At 41.0% G+C, this 22,748-nt stretch overlaps 1 protein-coding gene across 3 annotated transcripts in view; it reads right to left on the reverse strand.

Moving 5' to 3' along the window:
* Positions 1-4,650: 4,650 nt before the first annotated feature.
* LOC310706044 (uncharacterized protein) overlaps positions 4,651-22,748 on the reverse strand; it is a 54,162-nt gene continuing 36,064 nt past the window's right edge. For 2 of the 3 annotated variants that reach the window (XM_083501391.1, XM_083501390.1), the window contains exons 3-4: positions 8,188-8,329; positions 4,651-5,158 (exon numbers count right to left, since the gene is read on the reverse strand). In XM_083501391.1, coding sequence (XP_083357517.1) covers positions 5,121-5,158; positions 8,188-8,329 — 180 coding nt within the window. In that variant the 3' untranslated portion in view covers positions 4,651-5,120. Of the gene's footprint in view, positions 5,159-6,313; positions 6,479-8,187; positions 8,330-22,748 lie in introns of all 3 variants that reach the window. The other variant, XR_014525576.1, reaches the window with a different exon arrangement.

Raw genomic sequence — 22,748 nt, forward strand, 5'->3', positions numbered from 1 at the left:
CCCAGACCTTTGATCATCTTGGTCACCCTCATCTGCACACTTTCCAGCTTGTCAAAATCCTTCATAACTTGTGCATACAGTGATACACTGAATATAAACTGATTTTCAGGGAGTGAACCTGAACCTGCTGTCGATTGACTAACCTGTTGTGATGTCACTGAAACTCAGAGGAGATGTGCAGGACTGGAACAAAGCTGTTGGGCAGATGACCTTTGTGATGCCTTCCAACTATACAATTCTATTATTCTGTGATTCTGTGAAAGGAAGCTGTGGGGCTGAATGTCATTTTATGCTAGGGACCTGAGGGAAAATGGATAGAGAAGTTAGGGTTCAAAGATGGTTGGAGCATTCAGGGTCTTCAGCGGAAAGGGGCCTGGGGGCTAACAGGGTAAAAATCGTCATCATCCCCCCTCAACACTGGGGCCCTGTTTCATACTATAGTTGTGTATAAAATTAATGTGGAGGAAAGGAATAGGATTGTGTCAGCAAATGTCTTTTTTAAACTCCATATGTTCATTTGAAGGTATGCAAAGATTGAACCTATGGTTGTGCATGCGAAGGAGAATCTCTGTGCCACAGTCCATGGGAGTTCGAGCTCTGCTTTTTTAACCCAGTGTTATCTGAACAACCATTATGGTGTCATACAATGTGTCTGTGGGAAATTAAGATCAGGGCCCGGACCCAGGAGAAGATGTGAGCTCTTGGGGAGTCAGTTGTGAAATACTAAGGAGGGCTGGATTTTATATGAATATTCTACATTCATTCATTCATTGGGCAGGCGAATGAAGCAGAATTAATTTGGGAAAGGTTGACATGAAGATTCCCAGAAGGAACATCTGTCTTCCTCCCTTTTCCCACTTTCCAACAAATTTTAAGAAAATTCTCTCCCATCACACTTTATATAACAATTGATTTTTCCTCTTTCCCTGATCTTTGTTTGCTGTTTACTTTTGCTAAACTCTTAATCATTAATATTTAACTTTTAACTTTGATGGTAGATATTACTTCTGTCTTTTGCTTTATATTGTTTTAGTTTTATTTTACTGTTTTTCTTATGTATTTTCATTCTCTTGTAAAACACTCTGGGGGTCTTGGGCTGGAGAGCAGCATAAACAGCAACAGTAACATAAGAGGAAGAACGTAACAGCCCAATGCTAGGGGTGATTAACTTATAAAGTGCCTGCAGGTTTTCTTTTTTTACAGATGTGCAGATGTGAAATTATAATTTGCATCCTAGTCGAAAACACACCAAAAAGCAGCATACAGATTACAAAATGAAATAACCACCACAAGAAATTCAAAACACAATAAAAAACTTTTAAAATACCCAAACCTAAAAAACAAAAACAAAAGGCCAGCATAAGGACATTTTGCAGTTTACATTCTAGATGAGCTTCTATTATTGTGGTGTTGAATAATCCCCAAGCATTCTGGAGAGATCTGACCCTCTTGACTTTGCCTTTCAACTTCCTTTTTACCAGTCCCCTCATTATTGTGAAGCTTCCTCTTTCGAAGTCAAATGTGACTATGTTGGCAATTTCTTGGCAATTGCCCACTTACATATTTATGTTGAATTTGATAGCACTATAATCAATGTAAGTGTTGTTCAACTGTTTGGGAACATCTCACAGTAGGCCCAGATGGCATCCATAGGAGAACTCAAATGGGAAATTGCTGATCTGCTCAGATTTCACACCTGAGAACTGGAAAGTGGCAACTGTAACACTATATAATATAATATAATATAATATAATATAATATAATATAATATAATATAATATAATATAATATAATATAATAATTCCAGGGAACGTCCAGGAAATTACACAACAGTTACCTTAATGTCTGTTCCTGGGAAACTGGTGGAAACCAAAGATGGGGTTATCAAGCATATGGAAGAACAAGACCTGCTGAAATAGAGCCAGCATGGCTTTGGCTCTTTATCCTTTTACAGTTTCAACAAGCTTATAGGTGATCTAGTTAAAGCTATGTACTTGGATTTTCAAAAAGCATTTGGTAAAGTCCCACACCAAAGATTCCTGAATCATTGTAATCATGGATAAGAGTGGGTAAGTGTAGATCCATAACTGTTTGGGTTAGAGGATCTGCTTTGTTTATCTTTCTGCTGGCAGGCTAAGACTTTCCTACTGAGGCAGGATTTGAAAACCAGGTACAGTTTATGTTGGCAACGGGGCTGCCCTCAGGGTATTTGGTATTTTAATGCTGACTCTACATTTATTGTATTTAAACTATTGTATTTAATTGGTTTTGTCAGGGAACTGCCATCAGCTCAGAGGTGTTATAGGGAACCTCCGAAAATCTTGCGAAACATATCTTCCTCTGGCGAGGAGGGAAGCCACACCTCCAGTGGAGAGGAGGTGCAGGGACCAGGGGATGCTAGGGAGAACCTTGACACCAAGCCTGAGCAAACCAGAGAGGAGGGAAGTACCCCTTTGCCAGTGCCCATTCTGCGCAGTAGGTTTCGGCGCAGGGAGGGGAGGAGAAGGTTGGGGGTCACACAACTGTTATGCTGGGGGAGGTACAAAGACCGACCACTCCCAGATTCTGCTAGCGATTGAACCAGACATGAACTTACGACGCTCTTCACTGTAAATAGTTTGCACTAAGAAGAAAGCCTGGAAAAGACATGTCGGAGTCTTGACTGTTTGCACTCGAGCAACCACACCAGCACCTGACAGGTTTGGTTTTATTACTTTGTGTTTTATAATGATGTTCTCAAGATGCTGCAAGCTGCTTAGAATCCAAACTTGGGAGAAAGACAGGGTATTTATGCATTAAATAATAATAATAATAATAATAATAATAATAATAATAATAATAATAATAATATTGGTGGTAGTAGCAGTGGTTGTACTATATCTCAGGTTTTGCACATTTGCTGAGTCACTGCTGAAGGTGTAAGCTTCTCCTGTCGAAGTTGCATTTAAGGGGATTCTTCCATGATGTTCCATTCACACATGCAAGCACTAGTTAACAGGTGATTGACATGCATCTTTGAAGGAAGCTCTAATTCTTAATGTGCAATGCAAACATTGTGTTGCTTCTTGTGTATTGACCCCATGTATACCAAACTGGATAAAGCCATCCACTGAACTATGAGGATGATAATTCCTTGGAACTGCACTTTCATTTAGAATTATTTGTTCTGTCAATATCTGCAATTAAAAGATATCTCAGGTCTTCCTGGCCTTCCAAAATCTGCTCCTGAAGTGGCAGGCTGAAAAATTTTCGTTTGCTCCATGCTTTCTGCTGCCTGTTGCCCCACCGAAAGGATGCTGCAAGTAAGCAGCATCTTGGATTTCTGAACCCTTTTAACTTGATGTCCTACTTCATCAGAACAAAAGTGTGTCTTCCTTTCTGGTTATATAAAGGAAGAATGCCAAAGCAGGTGTCTGGGTGGCTTGGGGGGGGGGGCTGCACAAAAAAGATGCTTTCCCCATTATTATAAATATTTGAGTGGTAGCCTTTTCCCACCAAATCTTTCCCACACAGTCTGCATTTCCTTTGTTTCAAAGGTTGTTTGTTGAAATGTATTGCATTTGTTTTATTAAAGTGATGTTTGCACTGAGCAAATAATCTTTCTGATAAACATAGCTGTGGCTCAGTTATACTTATGGGTAGCAATAGCATATCTCCTAATAAGAGTTGAGAGATTACATTGTCCCAGAAAATGCTGCCATTGATTATGGTTATTATTTATTACTACAATTGTGACTACTATTGTCCACAACACAACACTTTATTATGGTTGTAGACCAGCATAAGGAGGGAGGGGTACAATCTTTTAAAATCATTTAAAATCTAAAAACAACAACAGTAAAAGGAGTTAAAACAGAATATATATATATATATATATGCTTTCGTAGATTTTCACGGGTACAGGAATGCAGGTTTTGGTGTCTTCGGGTGTCTTCCCGTGTAAGAGTTGGGGTGTCTAGACACCCCAACTCTTACACGGGAAGACACCCGAAGACACCAAAACCTGCATATATATATATATATATATATATATATATATATATATATATATACACACACACACACACACACACACACTGTATATATAAAATCTCCATAAGAATCCAAAAGAAGCTAATAAAGCCTAAAAGAAGGGTTAGGAACATCAGACAAGAGTGAAAGCCTACTGTTATCCATTAACCTAAATAATTCTGGTTAGGTGAAATATAATATAGAGCTGTGTGTTAAACATGGCTGATCCACTTTTGATAGTGGGGCAAAAACTGAGAAGTTCAATGGATAGAAATTGTTCCCAAATAAAGGCTTAGACTGTGCGAAGCTGCTATTTCTGTCCCCGCTCCCTCCTAGCCCCTTCTCTTGCTTTTTCCTGGGTTAGTTAGTGGATGGGATGTTGCTGCAACACTTCCTAGCCAAATGAGGCTCTGTGGTCTTATTGCTGAAAGTAATTAGGGCAATGCAAATGAATGTGAACATTTCCATAAGGAATGCTAAGTCTGTCTGAAAATGGGAAGCATTTTTCTGCCTATTGAAAATATCCTGAAACAATCTAAATAGCTTCAGCTTAGCTATTCTCTAGGTTAATATGTAAAAATGACAGCATCACAAAAAAGTATATTGTGTACATGTAACTTTACTGATGTTTAATATGTGGGGACGGCTAAGATACACTGTGCGTGCATCTTATTCTTGTAAGCAGCATGCGCCCTTAACAAAGTATATTCTGGTCTGTTGCCCGTGAATGTAGCAGGAGGATTTCAAAGCGGGCTCTTGGGCTGGGAAGCAATGCAGCCTTGTCTTTTTGTATGATCTGGGGTATGATGCCAGCATGAGATGTCCACACACAAATAAGATTCTCATTCTTCTTTGACAGTCTTTGGTTATCGTGTGCCAAAACTGAGACAATCCTGCTCAAAATGCTTGCAAATCTGTCGGATAACAGGAGCAGGGGAGTCTTTCCTCTGATGGCTAATTAAAAATGGAAGTCAGGGAAGAGCCAGCTGGGCCAGGGAGTTGATCAATGTCTCTTTACCAGACACAGCAGCCTTGGGGCACCCAGAAGAGGATGTGGTGAGATCACTTCTGAAGAAATCCTCTTTGGACCCAAAACAACATTCATTCAGTCATTCATTTATCTTGCCATGAGGTATCCAAATGCAATCTGCAAAGTGAAATAAAGTAACACATAAAAAACAATTGCTTATATAAAAACAAAGTTAAAAAAGTCAAAACAGTCTAAAACAAGAACATCCAAGTGCAGTGGTACCTCGGGTTAAGTACTTAATTCGTTCCGGAGGTCCGTACTTAACCTGAAACTATTCTGAACCTGAAGCACCACTTTAGCTAATGGGGCCTCCTGCTGCTGCCACGCCGCCGGAGCACGATTTCTGTTCTCATCCTGAAGCAAAGTTCTTAACCTGAAGCACTCTTTCTGGGTTAGCGGAGTCTGTAACCTGAAGCGCCTGTAACCTGAGGTACCACTGTACATAAAATCAATTCAAATCCATGGCAGATACCAACTGGGATGATTTTTTTTAAGAATGCTTTTAGAAAGAGAAACATTTTTCACCTACACCAGAAAGACAGTCAAGAAGGTGCCTGTCTGGTATGCAATGGCAGCCAGTGCCAAAAGGTGAGGTGCCACCACACTAAAGGCCCAATTCTGACATTGTGTGCAACAGAGCTCCTGATAACACAGTATCTGCAGGGTGCCCTCTCCTACAGAGCACAGTGATCAGCTGGGGATGTAGAGGATGAGACAGCCTGTGAAATTCTTTCAGCAGCAGCTTAATATTATGGCAACATTGCACCCCAGTGAGCAGTTGAGCTGCCACATTTTGCACGAGTTGCAGCTTCTGACTTGGCTCAGAGGTGGTTCTCTGGTAGGACGACTGGTGGGGTTGCACTAGATGCCGCCCTGCAGGGAACACAAAAGCAATGTTGTAGAATGGAGCCCAGGAGGTGGGGGTGAGGGAACCAAACGTTAGTGTTCCACAGGGTGCTGCTGAAATTTGAGAGCCCAAAGTCAATCTCAAGGGCAGCTCCATGCAGACCACATTGCATTAATCCAATCTGGAGTTTACATGTAGGTGAATGACAGTGGTCAACCTTTTCTACTCTAGAAATAGCTGTAGCTATTTTACCATCCAATGCATGTAAAAGGCACTCCTAGCCACTGAGATCACCTAGACCTCCAGCAACAGAGTTTCTTTGTTTCTTTGTTTGTTTTCTACACTGCCATTCATAGGGATCACAGGGCAGTTTACAAGATAAAAGCACATATACAATATAACATAGTAACAAACAAAAACAATACCTCCAGTTAAAAATGTGATAGATTATTTAAGGCCAGAATCACCCCTGGACTTTGGAAGTCTTCAAACTATTGCTGTAAGTTCACAGCACAGCTCTTCAGCAATGATATCTTTGTTTCCATTGCACATCAGTGGTTTCTCCAAATTCTTTCAGGCCTTAAGTACATCTTCAACAGATTGTATGTTAATACTGTATATATCACACAGGAAGCCAAATAGGAAATTATATTGTAGCTGTTGGAATGTCTCTCTTCAGCAGATTGTATGGTCCTAAGACAGTATAGTTTGAATACTTTAATTTCTGCTTTGGATCTTGTGGTGTTTTTTCTTGGGCCTCATACTCAAACTGCCATTTCTTTCTCCCTTTTCTAACTTGTTATGTCTCAAAGTTTGGTAGTATTTCTAGCTCCTTTACAACCCCAGTAGCATCTATCAAAACTTGTTGAAAACACTCATCACACCTTCAACCCACAAAGTAATTCTTGGCCACTTGCAATTGACTTGTAGCTAAATTTAAATCAGCTTCCTTGTTTTGTAATAGCTTGCTTGTAAGCTTGACTTCCAAAAGGATGTTGTGCCATGTAACAAAAGATACCACAAACTAACACCAGCAATTTGGGAAGTATTTCCATATAAACCTTTTAGACTTGTGTCATTAAAGAACTCTGTTAAAGCATCATATCTACTACCAAGATGATATCTCAGTGGTTTCAAAAGTGCTCCTCTCCGAAGTCAGTATTGCACCCCTTTGAAGACTGCACCCTAAGTAGCTGCCTCGTTGGCCTAATGAGAGCCCCAGCACTGCTGACAAGCCAAATAAATGTCTCCACCATACCTTATCCTTTATTTCTCCTAAAGAGGCAATGGTATATGGCTTAGAATATTTGTAGCAAGAGCTACTGATCAGGGAGCTATTACACAGGATTTCATATGTGTCCTGTCAATATGGCACATGCCACCTCTATGTTATGTGCTTAACATAGTTGTTAATGCAGGGATGTTTTATTTTGAGTATTATGTGCTTTTCAAAGCATGGCTTTTATTATATCAAGAAAAGTCCTGGTTTAACTACAGTGGTGGTGACATCACGCTTACACAGTTTCCCAGATGTTTTAATTGCTGAAAGCATAAAGGCTCATTCAGTCATGCATGTTAATTGCTCATTATCTGTGACAACTTGCACATGTGTGAATCAGCCATCCAAGATTAATTATCATGCATAGAACATTTATGCCATCAAAACTCACTCTAACATGCTGTTTTTCAATTCTGATAGTTCACAATTTTGTCTGAAAGTTACCAAATACTGAGTAACCAAGTGATGAAAGATTAGTGAGTGATGAATGATGGGAAATTGGCATGTGTGGATCAGTCCTAAATTAGGTGTGCATCAAGGTTGTGCTGCTGGTGCTGCTGAAAAGGGCAAAATAATATATTTGTATATTCTCATTTACTATATAATTGCATTTTGAATAATATTCTCTTTGTACCGTCAGGATTGAGTTCACTTGTTCTTCTCAATAACATAATTGTGGTCCTGTTTACTACATATTTTAATCTAGTGCAGAATATACCCCATTAACATGCCTTGCCACAGCACAGAGTTTTAATCTAATGTGAATGCATGATGAATTGTGTCAAATTGGCTATAGGTATTTCAGTCTTGCTGACAATTTTCTTTGTATTAAACTTACATTTACTTTCTAATTAAAACTGCACTTGCAACGCCTGCAGCGACGGCAGCTTTAACGTAGGTTTCATCAGGCAGGCAAACTAAGGTAAGTAATCGTTTCTCCAAGCATTTCTGTTTAACTCTAGTTAAAACTTGGCTAGCCTAGCTCATCAGCCTGAAAAGGAGTGGTAATTGCCTGATTACCAATGCCAGGTTTGTCATCACTGACTCTCGGTCCGCTTCTGCAAGGATGTTTCACACAAACAGAGCAAGGTTGTTTCACACGCAGCTTCACATTGATTGCTGTGTCATCTGGTCGCTGTTTCCCAGAAGAGCTCATCTCATGCTGTGATACAGGCAAGGACAGATGATTTAACAATTATTGTTTGTGTAGCAAATAATAATAATAATAATAATAATAATAATAATAATAATAATACACACATCCCTATAGGAATGTGGATGCTAGGATTGGAATCCATATTCCAAGAGAATTTAAAACCTTAAAGGAGGTGAGATCTAGTATGGCCTATCTAGCCTGAGCCAGGCAATTGTTCCAGCGTGAACTTTCCACATGAACACAAACATGCATTATTATTGCAGGCTGTGCAGCTAAAGGGGCAGTGGAGGTTCAGTTTTCTCACTGCAGGCTCTTTTGGCTCTGCCCATGATGTCCTCATGTTAGATAGCGGAGCCAAGGAAGTTTACTTGCATGAAATGCTATATGCCTTGGCTTCTACGGATTGGAGCAGATTGGGGAGCGGGGAATAAATAACAATCCAGATTTATTTCATTGTTCATCACTTGCTTTTTTTGCAGTGGAGATCCTTGGATTGCAATCATACAACAGTACTTCAGGAAGTATCCTGTCACTAGAAGCAAAGACCTTGAGGTCTATATACACATTGTATATAAACATTGGCAAAACACAAAGTATGTGGGGATGGCTGTTACAATGAAGGGAAGAAGATCATCTAGAGAAGATGGCTAACTGACCCCTTATCTCTACCCCGAATCTCCCATGACTCATAGCTAGTATACAGTATGTAGGCTAGCCTTAAACTGCTGGGCATGTCTGCTTGCTAGTGGCAAGAGGGGAGAGAATTTACATTTGGTTTGTTATTTTTAGCCAAGTCTTCTGTCTGGATGAGGGCAGGAGGAGCAGATGACCTGCAGTTCATTTGTTCTCAAATTATTCCACCTTGGGGGCAGAGGCAGGTGGTAGAGAATCACACCCCCCCCCAAAGCAACTGTTCAGCAAATGCAACCTCCCAGGAGTGCTGATGAACATTTATGGCTTATGGCTGGGTTAGGTTATCTCTGGTTCTGCCTTATTTCTAGCAAGGGAATAGAAATAACTGAAGCCTTGCCACAGGGTTCAATTCTTTTCTGATCTATCCAGAACTCCTTCCCTTCTTGCACCCATGAATAAAGCATGTTGGTTCCTACCATCATGAAACCACTTTGCTACTGCTGAAAGACCACCAAACCCCAAGAACAACCAACGTTTGGTTGAGTGTGCTCATGAGAAAGCTGGCCAGCCTACAATGAAGTCTCGCAGCAGTGAGAGAAAACAAGCATTAATTTTTGCAAGTTTCTACTCTATAGAAAAATGGGGGGGGGGGGTTAGCAGATTCTAACAAAACTATTGAGGATGTTTCATAACCCTGCACTTTCTTTGATCCATGTGGATATGTATGGTTTGGGGTTTTTTGTGTTTTTTTTAATAAATGTTTTATTACATGGCATCGGTCCCGTCCCCCCATCTAAGGCTACAGCAGGCGAGCAGGAGTCAGGAGATTGCAAAAGGCTACACATATATAATGAAAAATTCCTGCTTTGAGAATATGGGCATTGTGATGCAGTGCACTACAATCAAATATAGTTAGAAAAACCCACTGCTACTTCACCACAGCACACCTGATGCACACTGGCATGTCTCCTAATTAGCTCAAAATGTGTCTAAGAAGGACATATTGCAAAAAGAAGAAGAACTATTTTCTAAGGTAGTTATAGCCACAAAAAGATGACAGTGCCACCTTTCTCTTGCTGAGTAAAATATCCATCATTTAAGTCACCTAAGATATTGAAAGGTTTCTGTTGTGTGTGGTTGATTGGGGGGTATTTTAAAGTGAAGGGTCTCTTTCTATTAGTCTCTCTTTGTTTCATTTAGTTTTCCCCAAAAGATCAAGTGAAACACATATGGAACACAAATAAAAACAGAGGAATGTGCATACTCTAGCCATTTTTTTCTTCCATTGATTTCCGTAAAGGAAGACTTGTCCATATGGAAGTATGTGCACAACATATAGCTGCCAGGTGCTGCTGTGCAGGAAGACCAGCCCTAGTTCAGTGGCAGAATATAGGACTTGCTCATGAGATTCTAGTCAGGTTTCTTCCATCCCTAGCTTCTTTCCAGCCAAAGACTTCCAAGCAGCAGATCAGAGAAGATTAAGTGATCTGATCCCACATAAAACAAGTTTCATATCTTTAGGAAAGATCCATCTGCCATTTAACTCTGCGTCATTATGCTTTCATTGGGAACTCATTGAATTTCTCCATTGATGCACATCCCATCTCATTCACTGCTCATAACTAGAACCATCAAATATTCCTCTTCCTCATAAATAGACAGTCTTGAAGGGAAGTAGAAGCTGAGTTAGGAATGATCAATGAATTCCCTCTCACCAATTATTTTTCAACTTGTGTGATGCAAAGTGTTTTGATTGTTTCCAGTAATGGGTAAAGTGGGTAATGCCAGCCTCTTTCAAGTGTTCTAATGAAAGTTCCTGGAAGGGAAGTGAGAGCACAATCGTGGTGGAAGATTTTGCCCCAGCCTCTATGCAGTCATGGGAACAGCCTTCACGAATCAGGTCCCCGGGTGGCCAGATCTAGCCAGGATGGCCAATGGTCAGGGATGATGGAAGCTGCGCAGTTCAAAACATCTGGAGGTCACCAGGGTGGGAAAGTCTGTAGAGAGGCAGCATGGATAAATAAATAAATAAATAAAATAAAAGGGAGCAAGAAAGCCTTTCCTACATGCAGGGGGATCTAGTGAAGCCCTTCTGTTAGCACAAGCATTTTCACCTGAACAATGGGACTTCCTCTCCCTCTTCTCATGTGCCCCCAGTCTGTTTTGGGGTCTCCCTCAACCCCCTAGAGCAGATTTGTGGGTGCATTGGAGACATGTAGGAGAGTGAAAGGAGTACCATTGCCCAAGAAGATGTCCTTGAGCAAACAGGACAGCTCTGTTGGGTACAACCCAAAGAATGGGAAGAATTTTTGTATTATTGAAATTGTTCTCTCCCTGCACCACAAGATACCTTGGTGAAAGTGTACGGATGGGATGGTCAGTAATAGAGACAAAACCACCATTACCTAATATTTATATATCTGCCAGCATTCCACTTTTCCATTCAAATTATGAATGCAAAATTCTGATTTTCTTAAGTGTCACTGCATATGAACAATCAGAAACTGTCAAAATACTGAATACCATTGTATGTCCTCTATTATACACTTTCATTTGCTAAATACAATTGCATTTCAATTTTTGATTACTTTCAGATATCATGGCAGGTACCAATAGCAAATAGTCAAAAATCAAAATTCACAGAAGAGGATTGAGAAGAGTGAAGTCCGTATTTCACTCTGATTAGCTTATAAAAAATGCAGAGTGTCTTTGCTGAATTTTGTTAGATGAATCTATTGCACACAGTGAGTGGTATTCAACTAATTTTTACTCAGAATGGACTCATTGAAATGAATGAGCGCTCCATTAATGAATAAGAATGTATGAGCCTGACTAAGAAAGGTCCATTAATTTCAGCAGACCTGTTCAGAGCAAAACTTTGTTGACTACCACCCAATAGTCATAACAGTTTATTGTGTTCCAAAAGAAAGAAAGTGATAATTCTGGATGCAGTCACATGGAAAACAAACATTGGGAGTGTGTACCTTGCTGCCTGCCAAGCTGGAGGCAATCAATCGGCAATGTGGGCAAGGAAGTACATCAAAGGTTCAATAAACTTCATGGTTTTGCTGTCGGCCTAATACTATAAAACAACTGTGTGGTTGTGCATGCAGGGTGGAGCTGCAAACACTTCCATGATCTGCATTTGGTTTAGTGGTGCACAGATTATGGAGGCTTGCCTATTCCACTGCAACAACCAACGTCTTAATCAGAGGGGTGGGGATGAAATTCCACACTAGGGGGGAAATCATGTTCCCTTCCTTCTTCCAACTGAATGCTGAACCATTAAGAATTGATATTTTGTCCTCTTTGAGTTCAAATTTATTTCGCCTGCTGGGTATGCATCTTAGAGCTGTTGCGGCTAATCATCACTTCTTCGTTTTCCTGTGAGAATGTCATGCTGAACTGCATCAAATACTTTATTAAAATCAAGACATTGTATGTCCACTGCATATCCTTTATACGCTAAGCTTGTTATCTGATCAGAACAAGAAATTAAGTTCGTTCAGCTTGATTTGTTTTTGATGAACTCATGTCGCTTACTTATTTACTGCTAGGCACTAGCCAATGTCTGCTTTATTAATTACTGTAGCCATATATCAAGTACTGAAGTGAAACATAGCACTCCCTAAGTCTTTGTCAAACAATGGAAAGGCAAATATGATTATTATTTTAATGCTAACTAAAAAAAAATTACAACCAGAACCAAATGAATTATCTTTTTATCTAAACTGCAGCTGCTGATAATGTTAAACTTCTGTAATAATAAATTCATTAAGAAAACACACAGAGAGACACAGCAAAACAGGCTGTTTCCTGCAATACTGCTATAAATTATTATGTGTAATTATGTCCTAGTGAAATTGATTTACAACATATAGTAGTGGATCATCCAAATATTGTGCCTACATATAAAATGTTGAGGTACGGTACTTAAAAAGCCCTGCTGGAAACAATAGCCAATCTATGGGTTGTATCTTCTCTGGGGGGTCCTCCAATCCCCCAGAACTGATTTTGAGGACATGTGGGGGGCTGGAGAGGAGAGGGAGCTCCATGGCTCACACAGAAGTTTGTTGTGCCATCAAAGCTGCAACACTGGATAAGGCCCCATATCTTCAAGAGAGAGAGGAGGCCTAGATGTTCTGCTACACTGAAACTCCAAAGGGTTGCTATTTCTAAGCACTACAGTCTTGATGGGTGGGGGGTCACTCCTCCCTGCTAGACTCATGCTTGGCATGTAGAAATTCCTAGGTTCTAGTCATATGATCTCTGGGAAGAGGGCTGGGAAGATCCTCTGCTGCTTGAGATTCAGGAGAGCTGCTACCACCAAAGAACATGTGTACCTATCTATCTGTCAGAAGAGCATGCCAACTTTCTACAAATATGAAAAAAGGTCTGGAAACCAAGCTTTATGAGGTTGAGGGAGTTAGAATCATAGAACTGTAGAGTTGGAAGGGTCCTGAGGGTCATTTAGACCAACCCCTGCAATGCAGGAATATCAGCTAAAGCAACCATGACAGATAGCGACACAATTCCTGCTTAAAAACCTCTAAGGAAGAAAAGTCCACAACCTCTCATGGGAGCCTGTTTCACTGTTGAACAGAAAATTCTTGCTGTTGTTTAGCCGGACGCCCCTTTTCTATAACTTGACTCCATTGGCTCACGTCATACCCTTTAGAGTAGGAGAAAATTTGGAGTAGGAGAAAACAAGCTTGCTCCATCTTCCAGGTGACAGCCCTTGAGATATTTGAAGATAGCTATCATTACTCCTCTCAGTCTCCTCTTATCCAGGCTAAACGTATCTAACTCCCTCAACCATTCAGCATAAGGCTTGGTTTCCAGACCCTTGGTCATCTTGGTTTCCTCCTCTGCACCCTTTCCAGCTTGTTAATCTCCTTCTGAAATTGTGGTGCCCAGAACTGGACACAGGACTCCAGGTGTGGTCTGATCAAGGCAGAAGAGAGCAGGGCTATCACTTCACTTGACTGGGACACGAGTGTTGCTGCGGCCTAGAGCAGCATTGCCATTAATATATGCTAATATACTAGGAACTTTTAGAATTATTTCACAACTAGATGGGCTGGAGGGAGATGGGAATTACGTTATTCACTTTGATTGATTGCTTTGTCAATGCCTGCTGCTTGTTAATCCATATGCAAATCATATTCAATTGCTAATCATTTAATCATTTTTTACCTATTTTGTATCAATTCCCATATATTCAATTTTCTGTTTTCCATTTTTCTACATGCATTCTCATTTTATTTCATATCATCAACATTTTTCATTCCTATTAAGCTTTGTATATCAATAAACTGAGTAATTCATTTCAGTTACGTTCAGCAGTCTTTGGGGTTTTTCCTCGATGTGTGTGAGATTCACTCCCTGTTCCACTAGGTTGCTACTGGGCAAAACAGAACCTCAGCTGGGATCCAGTGAGTGCTATTGCATGCACCAGGATTTGGCATGGTATATGCTGGTGTTGTCTAGATCAGTGTTTCCCAACCTTGGGCCTCCAGCTGTTTTCGAACTACAATTCCCATCATCCCTGACCACTGGTCTTGCTAGCTGAGGATTATGGGAGTTGTAGTCCAAAAACAGCTGGAGGCCCAAGGTTGGGAAATGCTGGTCTAGATCACCAGATTAACAAGCAGGACATGTTGCTGCAGACACCCACAACTTCTGAGTTCTTTCTAGCTCTGCTTGTCTTTTGATACAAGAAGAAGTGCATAGTGGAAGGTACGCAGATGGCTGCGGGGACAGAAAGTCCCACTTGTGCATTTTTTGTGGCTTGCCTAACAGCTGTCACAGATAGATCCATTGAGAAGAGGACCTGAACTCTGGCTAAAAGAGGGAGTGACCCCACATGCTCCTCTGATGCAAGGAGTGAGGGTTCCTCAGAGAAATGGAAGTGGAAGAGAAATAGAAGTGATTTCCACTAGCTGCGATACCCTCTTTTAAAAAATTAAAATTAGAGGCAGTCTTATATCCAGAGCAGTTTATTTTTAGTTTTCTTCCCAGGAAGGAGCCCTGTGTCACATTCTGGGCATGCCTCCTAATCAAAACAAGGCAGGGCAGTGACTCATTTAGAAACAACAAATGTCTCATCCCAGGGCAGGCCAATTTAGCTGCATCTCTGCATGGGAGTGCTTAATTTGCCCCCAGTTGAGGCTGATTGGCAGGAGGCAGAGCCAGAGCAGCAAATCATGCAGAGATGCATAGAGCAGTCTCGGTTGGGTGTGTACTTTTGGCTCATGGGAGCCCTTACATTATTTAATTAATGTATTTCTTGTGGCACACTGGCCGTTCTCTCATGTTAAACTGACATGCTCTGGCAGCGAATATGCTCTAGTTCGTCAAGGTATTTTGTGGTTCCCTATGACGTTTGGCAATGTTAATCTGGTATCTGTTCTTTCATCCTCATGTGATTCCAAGACATTATGGCTCCAGATGTGCAGTTACAAAGTATAATAATTGGTGTCTACTGAACTATTGTTGCTGCAAAGCCACAATTATTCGAGAACACTGAAAGCTCCCACCTACTACCAGAGCTGGCAGATGTTACATGGACCCCTGAGGGGGTCTTTCACGTGTTATGCTGTGGAGTTCAAAGTAGGGTTTTGGGGGTTTTTTTGTACACCTGTAAACTTGGGAATTTGTTGTTGTTGTTCATCAAAAGGGCTGAACTGTGTCCCCACAGCTCAGATGATTCTGTTTTTCAGCCAAATTTCAGCACAGTGAAACTTGCACATTGTGAATGTAATTCAGAATCAGCATTCTCCAAAGGTTCTCTGAATGGATAAAAATCTATGAAAATTAATCATAAACATGTCTGACTTGCATATTGTGGAGAAACAGAGGTGCATCTCAGCATACTGGTATCACTTTGCCTTAAAATTCCTTTGATCCCAATGTTAGGATCCTAAGTTACTTAGAGTTTCTACATGTTGGGGATCTTAGAAATTCTGCTTCACAACTAGGTGGACTGGAGGAAGTTAGAAGGCTATATTGATTGCTTCAGTTATTATGACAATTTCAAGCTATGTTATGCTATATATTTTTTATAATTTTTTCTATATTTCCCTTATATTTTGCTTTGATTTCTTCAAAATTCATGTCCTCATTTTCTCCTATATTATAATATATGTCTTAAATGAAACATTGCTCACCAATTGATTTGTTTCAGTCCTAATCTTGAGTTTGTGGTCTTCTATCACTGGTCATACTTTATTCCCTGTCCCACTGGCTTGCTAATGAGCAAATCTGAATCCTGATTACAAGACCCAAATGATTCTTAATCACGGGGACCATATGTTAAGGCATCAACCTTAGTTTTCAATTTCCTGATTTTATAGTTCTTGAGCCAACACAAGCCTTCACTCTGATCAGGCAGGGTTTTTTATCATTGAATTCCCCTGATTTTTTTAAAGGGAGGAATATCAGGTTCAATTAAACCTGAAGGTAGCTGTTTTGTGACTATTAATTTTTGAATATAATTGGTATTCTCAATTATATGTGCACTTCTGCTCACACTTCAAAATCTACACTGCATACAATCTGTTGCAAAGGTTGTATGCCACAGACTGAAATGCCGTTAAACTAGTAACTTCAGGGCATCTCCTTTTTGATAGAAAGAAAGAAGACTTTAAATTCCATTACTGGTTGAGCTCTTGGAGCCATCTCAGAAAGCTAGGAACCCAGGTCAGTCAAAGTAGGGCTTACTTCTGAGTAACCTGAATATGATTATAATTTAAAGCAGCTGCAGTTCCACATCATGTCTTCTTATAGTGACACTTTCACTGCTGCCTCTACTCACATAGTAAAACTTTAGGATGGGCAAGGATCGAGAGTGTGTGTGGATGGATGCCTATCAGAAAAAACACTGTCCATGTCCTTGAGCTGCATCAGCTGAAACTGATTCCATAAAACTTGCCTCGATGGGGTTTTGGATACCACATCAGGATTCTCTGTAATAGTATCAAGATAATAGAGCAGTTAAGTTGTTTTACCCTCAAAGCTCCTTGCAAACAAATCACGACTGGCAACTGATGGATCTAGTTGCTCCATTAACTGAGGCTCATAGACCTCACTGAGTGGGGCTTTGTAAAGGTTGTCCAGTGTGTTTTGACATCTGCCTCAGTTGAGGATGGCAGTGAAAATACACATTCTTAGCTATCCATGCAGACATGCAGTAGGCACAAGTAGAGCATCAACAGGATCACCAGCTCTGTCTGGTAGAAAATGCCCCACAGCGTGTAGAATTCCATGGGATTCCATTTATTTTCCTAGACAGACCATTTAGATTGGTCTCCCAGTTCTGCAGGGAGGTCTAGGAGCTGTAATTCTAAACTCAGCTGGAAGTGGTTGGACCATGAAAACAGGCAAATATTTCCCCTGCCCCAATATCCAGACCTTCCTCCTCCGTACATGGGACAATGCCCTGCTTTAAACTGCCCCATGAAGACCATGAGGTCCTAAGCTGACCTATCACAGTAGACTCAGCATGAATGTTGAAAACACCCAGGACTACAGTCTTCTGCTCTTCTAACACTGCCGCTGAGAACACCTTAGTTGGGTGGTTAGTGGGCAGGACACCAAAGGCAACCTCAGTCTCTCTCTGTCCCAGCACCAGAAGCAGCCTCTGAAGAGCCATCCCAAATCAAGAGGCCTCCTCGTGGGACAGGTGCTCTGCCTCAGTTAATCCAGCACTAAGCCTGTTTTTTAAAATTCCAAATCAGACATGGGGAATGGTCCAGCAATCACTAGTAATTAGCAACAGAAAGATTTGCCTGTGAATATGACCTTGTCATAGTGCGCATTTATAGTAACAAAATAACAAAAATGTGGAACTTAACAATGCAGAAAAGCATGTTCGCCCCCAAAGAATGCATCATAAACGCTTTTAATGAACACATGTCACGCTTACCATATTGGTGCTGCATATGTTTCCTAAGCCTCCCTTGTCACCTTGAATAGGGAAAAATCGCTTGGGGTGGAGATTTCTGCTTAATGCAGCCAGAGAAAAAAGATGCTGCTTTTGCTCTAAGATGTTGTGGCAGAGACAGATGCTATTTCAGAGAGAAAATAACTCCATGAGTCGTTATTCAAAATAAATCCCCGTTGGCTTCCGTGGAACCTTGTACAAATGATAGACTGTGGGTCTTGATCCACAGAGAGGGGAAGGCATCCATCGGTATGTAATCGGAAGCTATAAAGGTACCAAGAACAGCAAAGTGAATATGAGAGTGAAAAACTTAAGTGGCCTTTGAAGTTACTCCCAAGACATTTCTTTGTGTGATTACTTTATCAATAAAGAATAAAACTTGTATCTATGAGTGTTTATATTACATGATTACCTCTCTGGCTTCCATTGGACAGTTGCTTCTTTTTTTCCACCAAAGGGAAATGCTTTATTACAATTTGATGAAAATTCTGCTGCCAAAAATAGTCATTTTAAAAACTGCAACCCACAAGGAGGCATGTTGGATGCCCTGCTCAGAAAGAGGGAAGTCCCTGTAGTCATTTTGCAACATTATGGCAGTATTTTTCACTGCAAAATGCCCATTTGAGTATTTGTTAATGCTCTAATAAGCATTCCCCACTGGAAGTGGAGCTCTTAAAGCTTACTAAAACATTAATGGAAGGTTCTTATACAGAGGCCCAGAGTTCTGACTTCAGCTCAAGGGACTGTATGCCTTATTTTTGATTTACACTAAATTCAATAAACAGGGAGCTAAAATGAAATGTTTTTGCTCACATGGGGTTGTTACCAAAACAGCAGCCCAAGTATGTTTTACTCAAAAGTAAGTCCTATTAGGTTCAATGAGGCTTACTGCTCTGGCCTTCTGCATGAGCAAGGAAGTAAAAATAAAGCCTCTAATACATTCTCTAATATTTACAACAGTGCAGACCCTTTTCTGCCCCCCTTCCATTACCAGTTCAGTGATTTTATCTTTTGCTGAATTAGAAATATTTTATATTAGTTTGAATGTTGAAAATCTTCTTCACTTACTAATTCAATATGCTTCACTTTTAGGAAGCAGTTTTTTAAAAAGGATTAGTCAGTGATAATTAAATGCTTATTTCCGTTTAGCATTTTTACAGATATTATGTGTTTTGTATTTCTAAATAATATGCAAAAGTAGGCAGATTATTCTGATTCTGCCATTATTTTCTTTTCCAATACAGCATGGTAAACTAAGAATTTTGTTAGGTCAAAATTAAATCTGGTTGAAAAGTCTGATATGCCATTTGCCTCTGTTTAGACTCCTGCTCGTCCTCCAAATATCGTATTTGCTTAGAATACCAACTTTACTTTAAAAATGCTAATTTTATTTTGTTGTTAAATGAAATACCTGAAGAACTCGGGGAAATACAGCTTTTAACAGATTAAGTTCCAGGGGAGGTGGGGGTAGGCTTTTTGGGTAATCCTATCAAAGAAGAAAAGGCTAAATTGAAGAAGAGTGAATGTTCTTTGTTTAGATATCTATGCCCTGAAGGCAAAGGAAGGATTTTGTGGGGAGGTTCTTGGTTTGAGGTGAAATGGACTGTTGGGTGAGGGATGTAAATGATACTGTAGAATATCAAATTGTGGGGAGGGGGAATGGCAAAGCAATACTACTTATTTTGTGGAGGGGGCATCAACAGACATAAAGGGGCTACACAGATTCAATCTACAATCTAGAAAGAAGTTTTTTTAAAAAAAGGAATCATTGTTTCATTCTTTGTCTCTTAGAGGTAGATGATTTGCATCTGAGTCGACATCAGTCATGGCATTTGTGAGCCATCTGTGACAGCAGAGGCAAGTTCACTCTTGATTCATCTACAAGTCTGTACTGCTAAAGTGGACTAAGTATTGGCATAAACCAAGCCAGTATGATTGGAACCACAAGCACAGGCAAGCAGTGAGTTCCTTCCCTCACAAGTAAGTCCCATTTGTTGTGTTTAGTGGAGCTCCCAGGTAGGTCTATATAGGGCTGCAGCATAAAAGAATTCCTCCTAATTCATATTGTTTCACTATGTAAGTCACATTGCTTTCTCCTGCTCTGGAGGGTAGGACTCGAACCTATGGCTTCAAGTTACAAGAAAGGAGATTCCAATGAAACACCAGGAAAAGCTTTCCAACAGTAAGAGCTGTTCAACAGTGGGACTCCCTCAGGAGGTGGTGAACTCTCCTTCCTTGGAGATTTTTAAGACAAAGATTGGATGGCCATCTGTCATGGATGCTTTGGTGATATTCCTGCATTGCAGGGGGTTGGACTAGATGACCCTTGGAGTCCCTTCCAAAAACATAGAGAAAGTCTATCTATGTTTAATTTTTTGCCAGAATCAGAGACAAATTGTAGGCATGGTCTGCCTTTCTGAGGGGATGAGGCCTGAATGAATTTGGATTCATTCCTTGTCCTCTGAAATTCACTATTTTTGCATTTTTACTAAAAAGATAGCCTGGATAGAAGCCAGGGGGGTTGAGTTAACTGCCTTTCCTCTCTCTGGTAGTGCACATAAGTTCATAGCACTGGATACCAGAAAAGCATTTCTGGCAAGAGCAGATTTAGCACCCAACTTGCCCAGCTTGGTTTCATTATACGGGAGGTGAGGTTCAGCTACACCAATCCTCTCATTAGGTGAAGTGGCTCTTTTTTAACTCTTCCCATTATGTATGTAGTACTTGCAAATATATGAAATTCATTATGAAGAGTGTGCCAAGCCCTTAGAGACAAAGCGATAGGTTCCTGACCCCCACCATTTATCCCAAAGGAGTCCGAGGTGGCCACGCAACATCTGAATTTAAAACAATATAAAACAAATTTCACAACAGTCCCCAAAAGAACATTTTCAAAGCTGATAAAAACCATTATATTTCGGTCACCAAATGCCTGGGTGAACAGAAACTTTTTTCTGATTTTTTCTGAATGATAGAAATGAGAGAGACGAATGTACAGCACTAGGAAGGAAGTCCTATAATCAGGAGACCACCACTGATAAAGCCTTGCCTTGGGTCACTGCCCCTTACAGAGTGTCCCACAGTAGCACCAGTGGCAGCAGGACTTCATCTAGACTTCATGGTTAATACCAACTTCCTAAATTGGGCCCATTAGCTCACTGGTAGCAGGTGCAGTGCACCTAGGACCAGCGATACATAGTCCCATTGCCATGCTCTGTGCATGAGGCAGCTTCTGAACCATCTTCAAGAGCATTGCAATAGTTCAGACAGCAGGCCACTAGAGCACGGACTACGGATGCCAGGCTATCTCAGTCCAGGAACAGCTGCAGCTGGTGAGCTAGCTGGAGTTGAGCATAAGCACTGCTTGCTACAGAGGTTTGGCCTGCAGTAATAGTTGGAATCAAGGTGCACTCCCAGAAAGTGCAGCTGCTCCATCAGGGAAAGTGCAACATCTGCACTGAATTCCAGACTACCCATCCAAAGCTCCTCCATCTTATTAGCCTCAGTTTCTTGGGTCTCATAGTGAAATTATCCCCTGCAGGGATGGCAACCAGTTACAGTCACCCATCCTTGGAGACTGATAGAATCTGAGGGATTTTCTAGCGGATAGAGCAGGTGATCCTGTCAAAGTTCTAGTCTTGGTATGGAATGTGCTATTGACACAATTGCTGCTGAGGTCCCCCTCCAGAGCTGTGGAGCCCATTTTGCTCCTTGGTACACCAAGGTTGATGACATGGGTTGAGCAAGGAGCATAAGCCACATAAGTGGCATAATTCTTTTGGAGACAACACAAAAACCTACTTTGCTGCCTCCATCAGTTAGTGGTAGCATGTTCAGGTATGTGTTGGCAGGAAGTTGGGCAAAGGTTTCCTGCATTGCAGAGGGTTGGAGTAGATGACCCTAGGGGTCCCTTCCAACTCTACAATTCTATTATATGATCACATCCTCAAACAGTCTCCCATTGCTTCTTCAAAGAGTAATTCTGTGTAGTCCAAGGGTTGGTTAATGACTATGTGGTAGACCTCTGGAGCACACGCTGTCTAGCTGCAATCAGTTTGCAAGACACATTGAAGATACAGTTGTTCATTTTTGCAGCGTATTGTAGCAGTGCCAGCTGATCAGACCCAGTGTTATGGGATCCATTTTAGTTAATGTGGCATGATGATGTGGACAGGAAACTTGCAGTGGTGTGTCCAGACAAGCGCTTGTTATATCATTGTCCATCCTGGCTTACTAATACTAGCCAGAGTGGGTAACTGGATGGGTCTACTAAATAAAATATCATGCAATGAAGTGTTACCAGCTGTCCTTAGTGTGGTACATCCACCTTGATCAGAGGCAGTTGAAGGGTGGCCCAACCGGTGAAGCCACACTGGGCACCATGCTGCAGGAGGCACTCCAACAATACTGTAGTGCAAGAGGTAAGGGGTGCCAAATTTTAGTGTCACACAGGGTCTGCTGAAATTTGATATCCCAAATTTATTTTATAAATAAATCCCATCTTTATTGAGAGAGAGATGGGAGAAGCACAATCTCAGCCATGTTTAATAACCCACACCTGCCTGCCCCCTGTCCCCCAGAAACAGCACTTCTGTCTTGTCAGGACTCAACCTCAAGCTGTTGACCTCAACCCAGGATGTTCACTGTGGGGAATATATAGGATAGAATTCCTAGCCTCTTCCAGTAGTTGCATCTGCCCAAGCTTTTCAGCTTGCCAGACAGAGATAACCCTGCTCCTCCTCCCCTGGGTGCTCTTCTGAGGGTTCTTCTGACCTCCTCAAGCCCATTTTGGGATGTGCACATGCGGAGGGAGAGGAAAGGGAGGAAGCCCACTTATGAAAGTGGAAA

This window comes from Podarcis liolepis (genome assembly GCF_965112155.1).
Source record: "Podarcis liolepis genome assembly, chromosome: 4".
Lineage (NCBI taxonomy): Eukaryota > Metazoa > Chordata > Lepidosauria > Squamata > Lacertidae > Podarcis > Podarcis liolepis.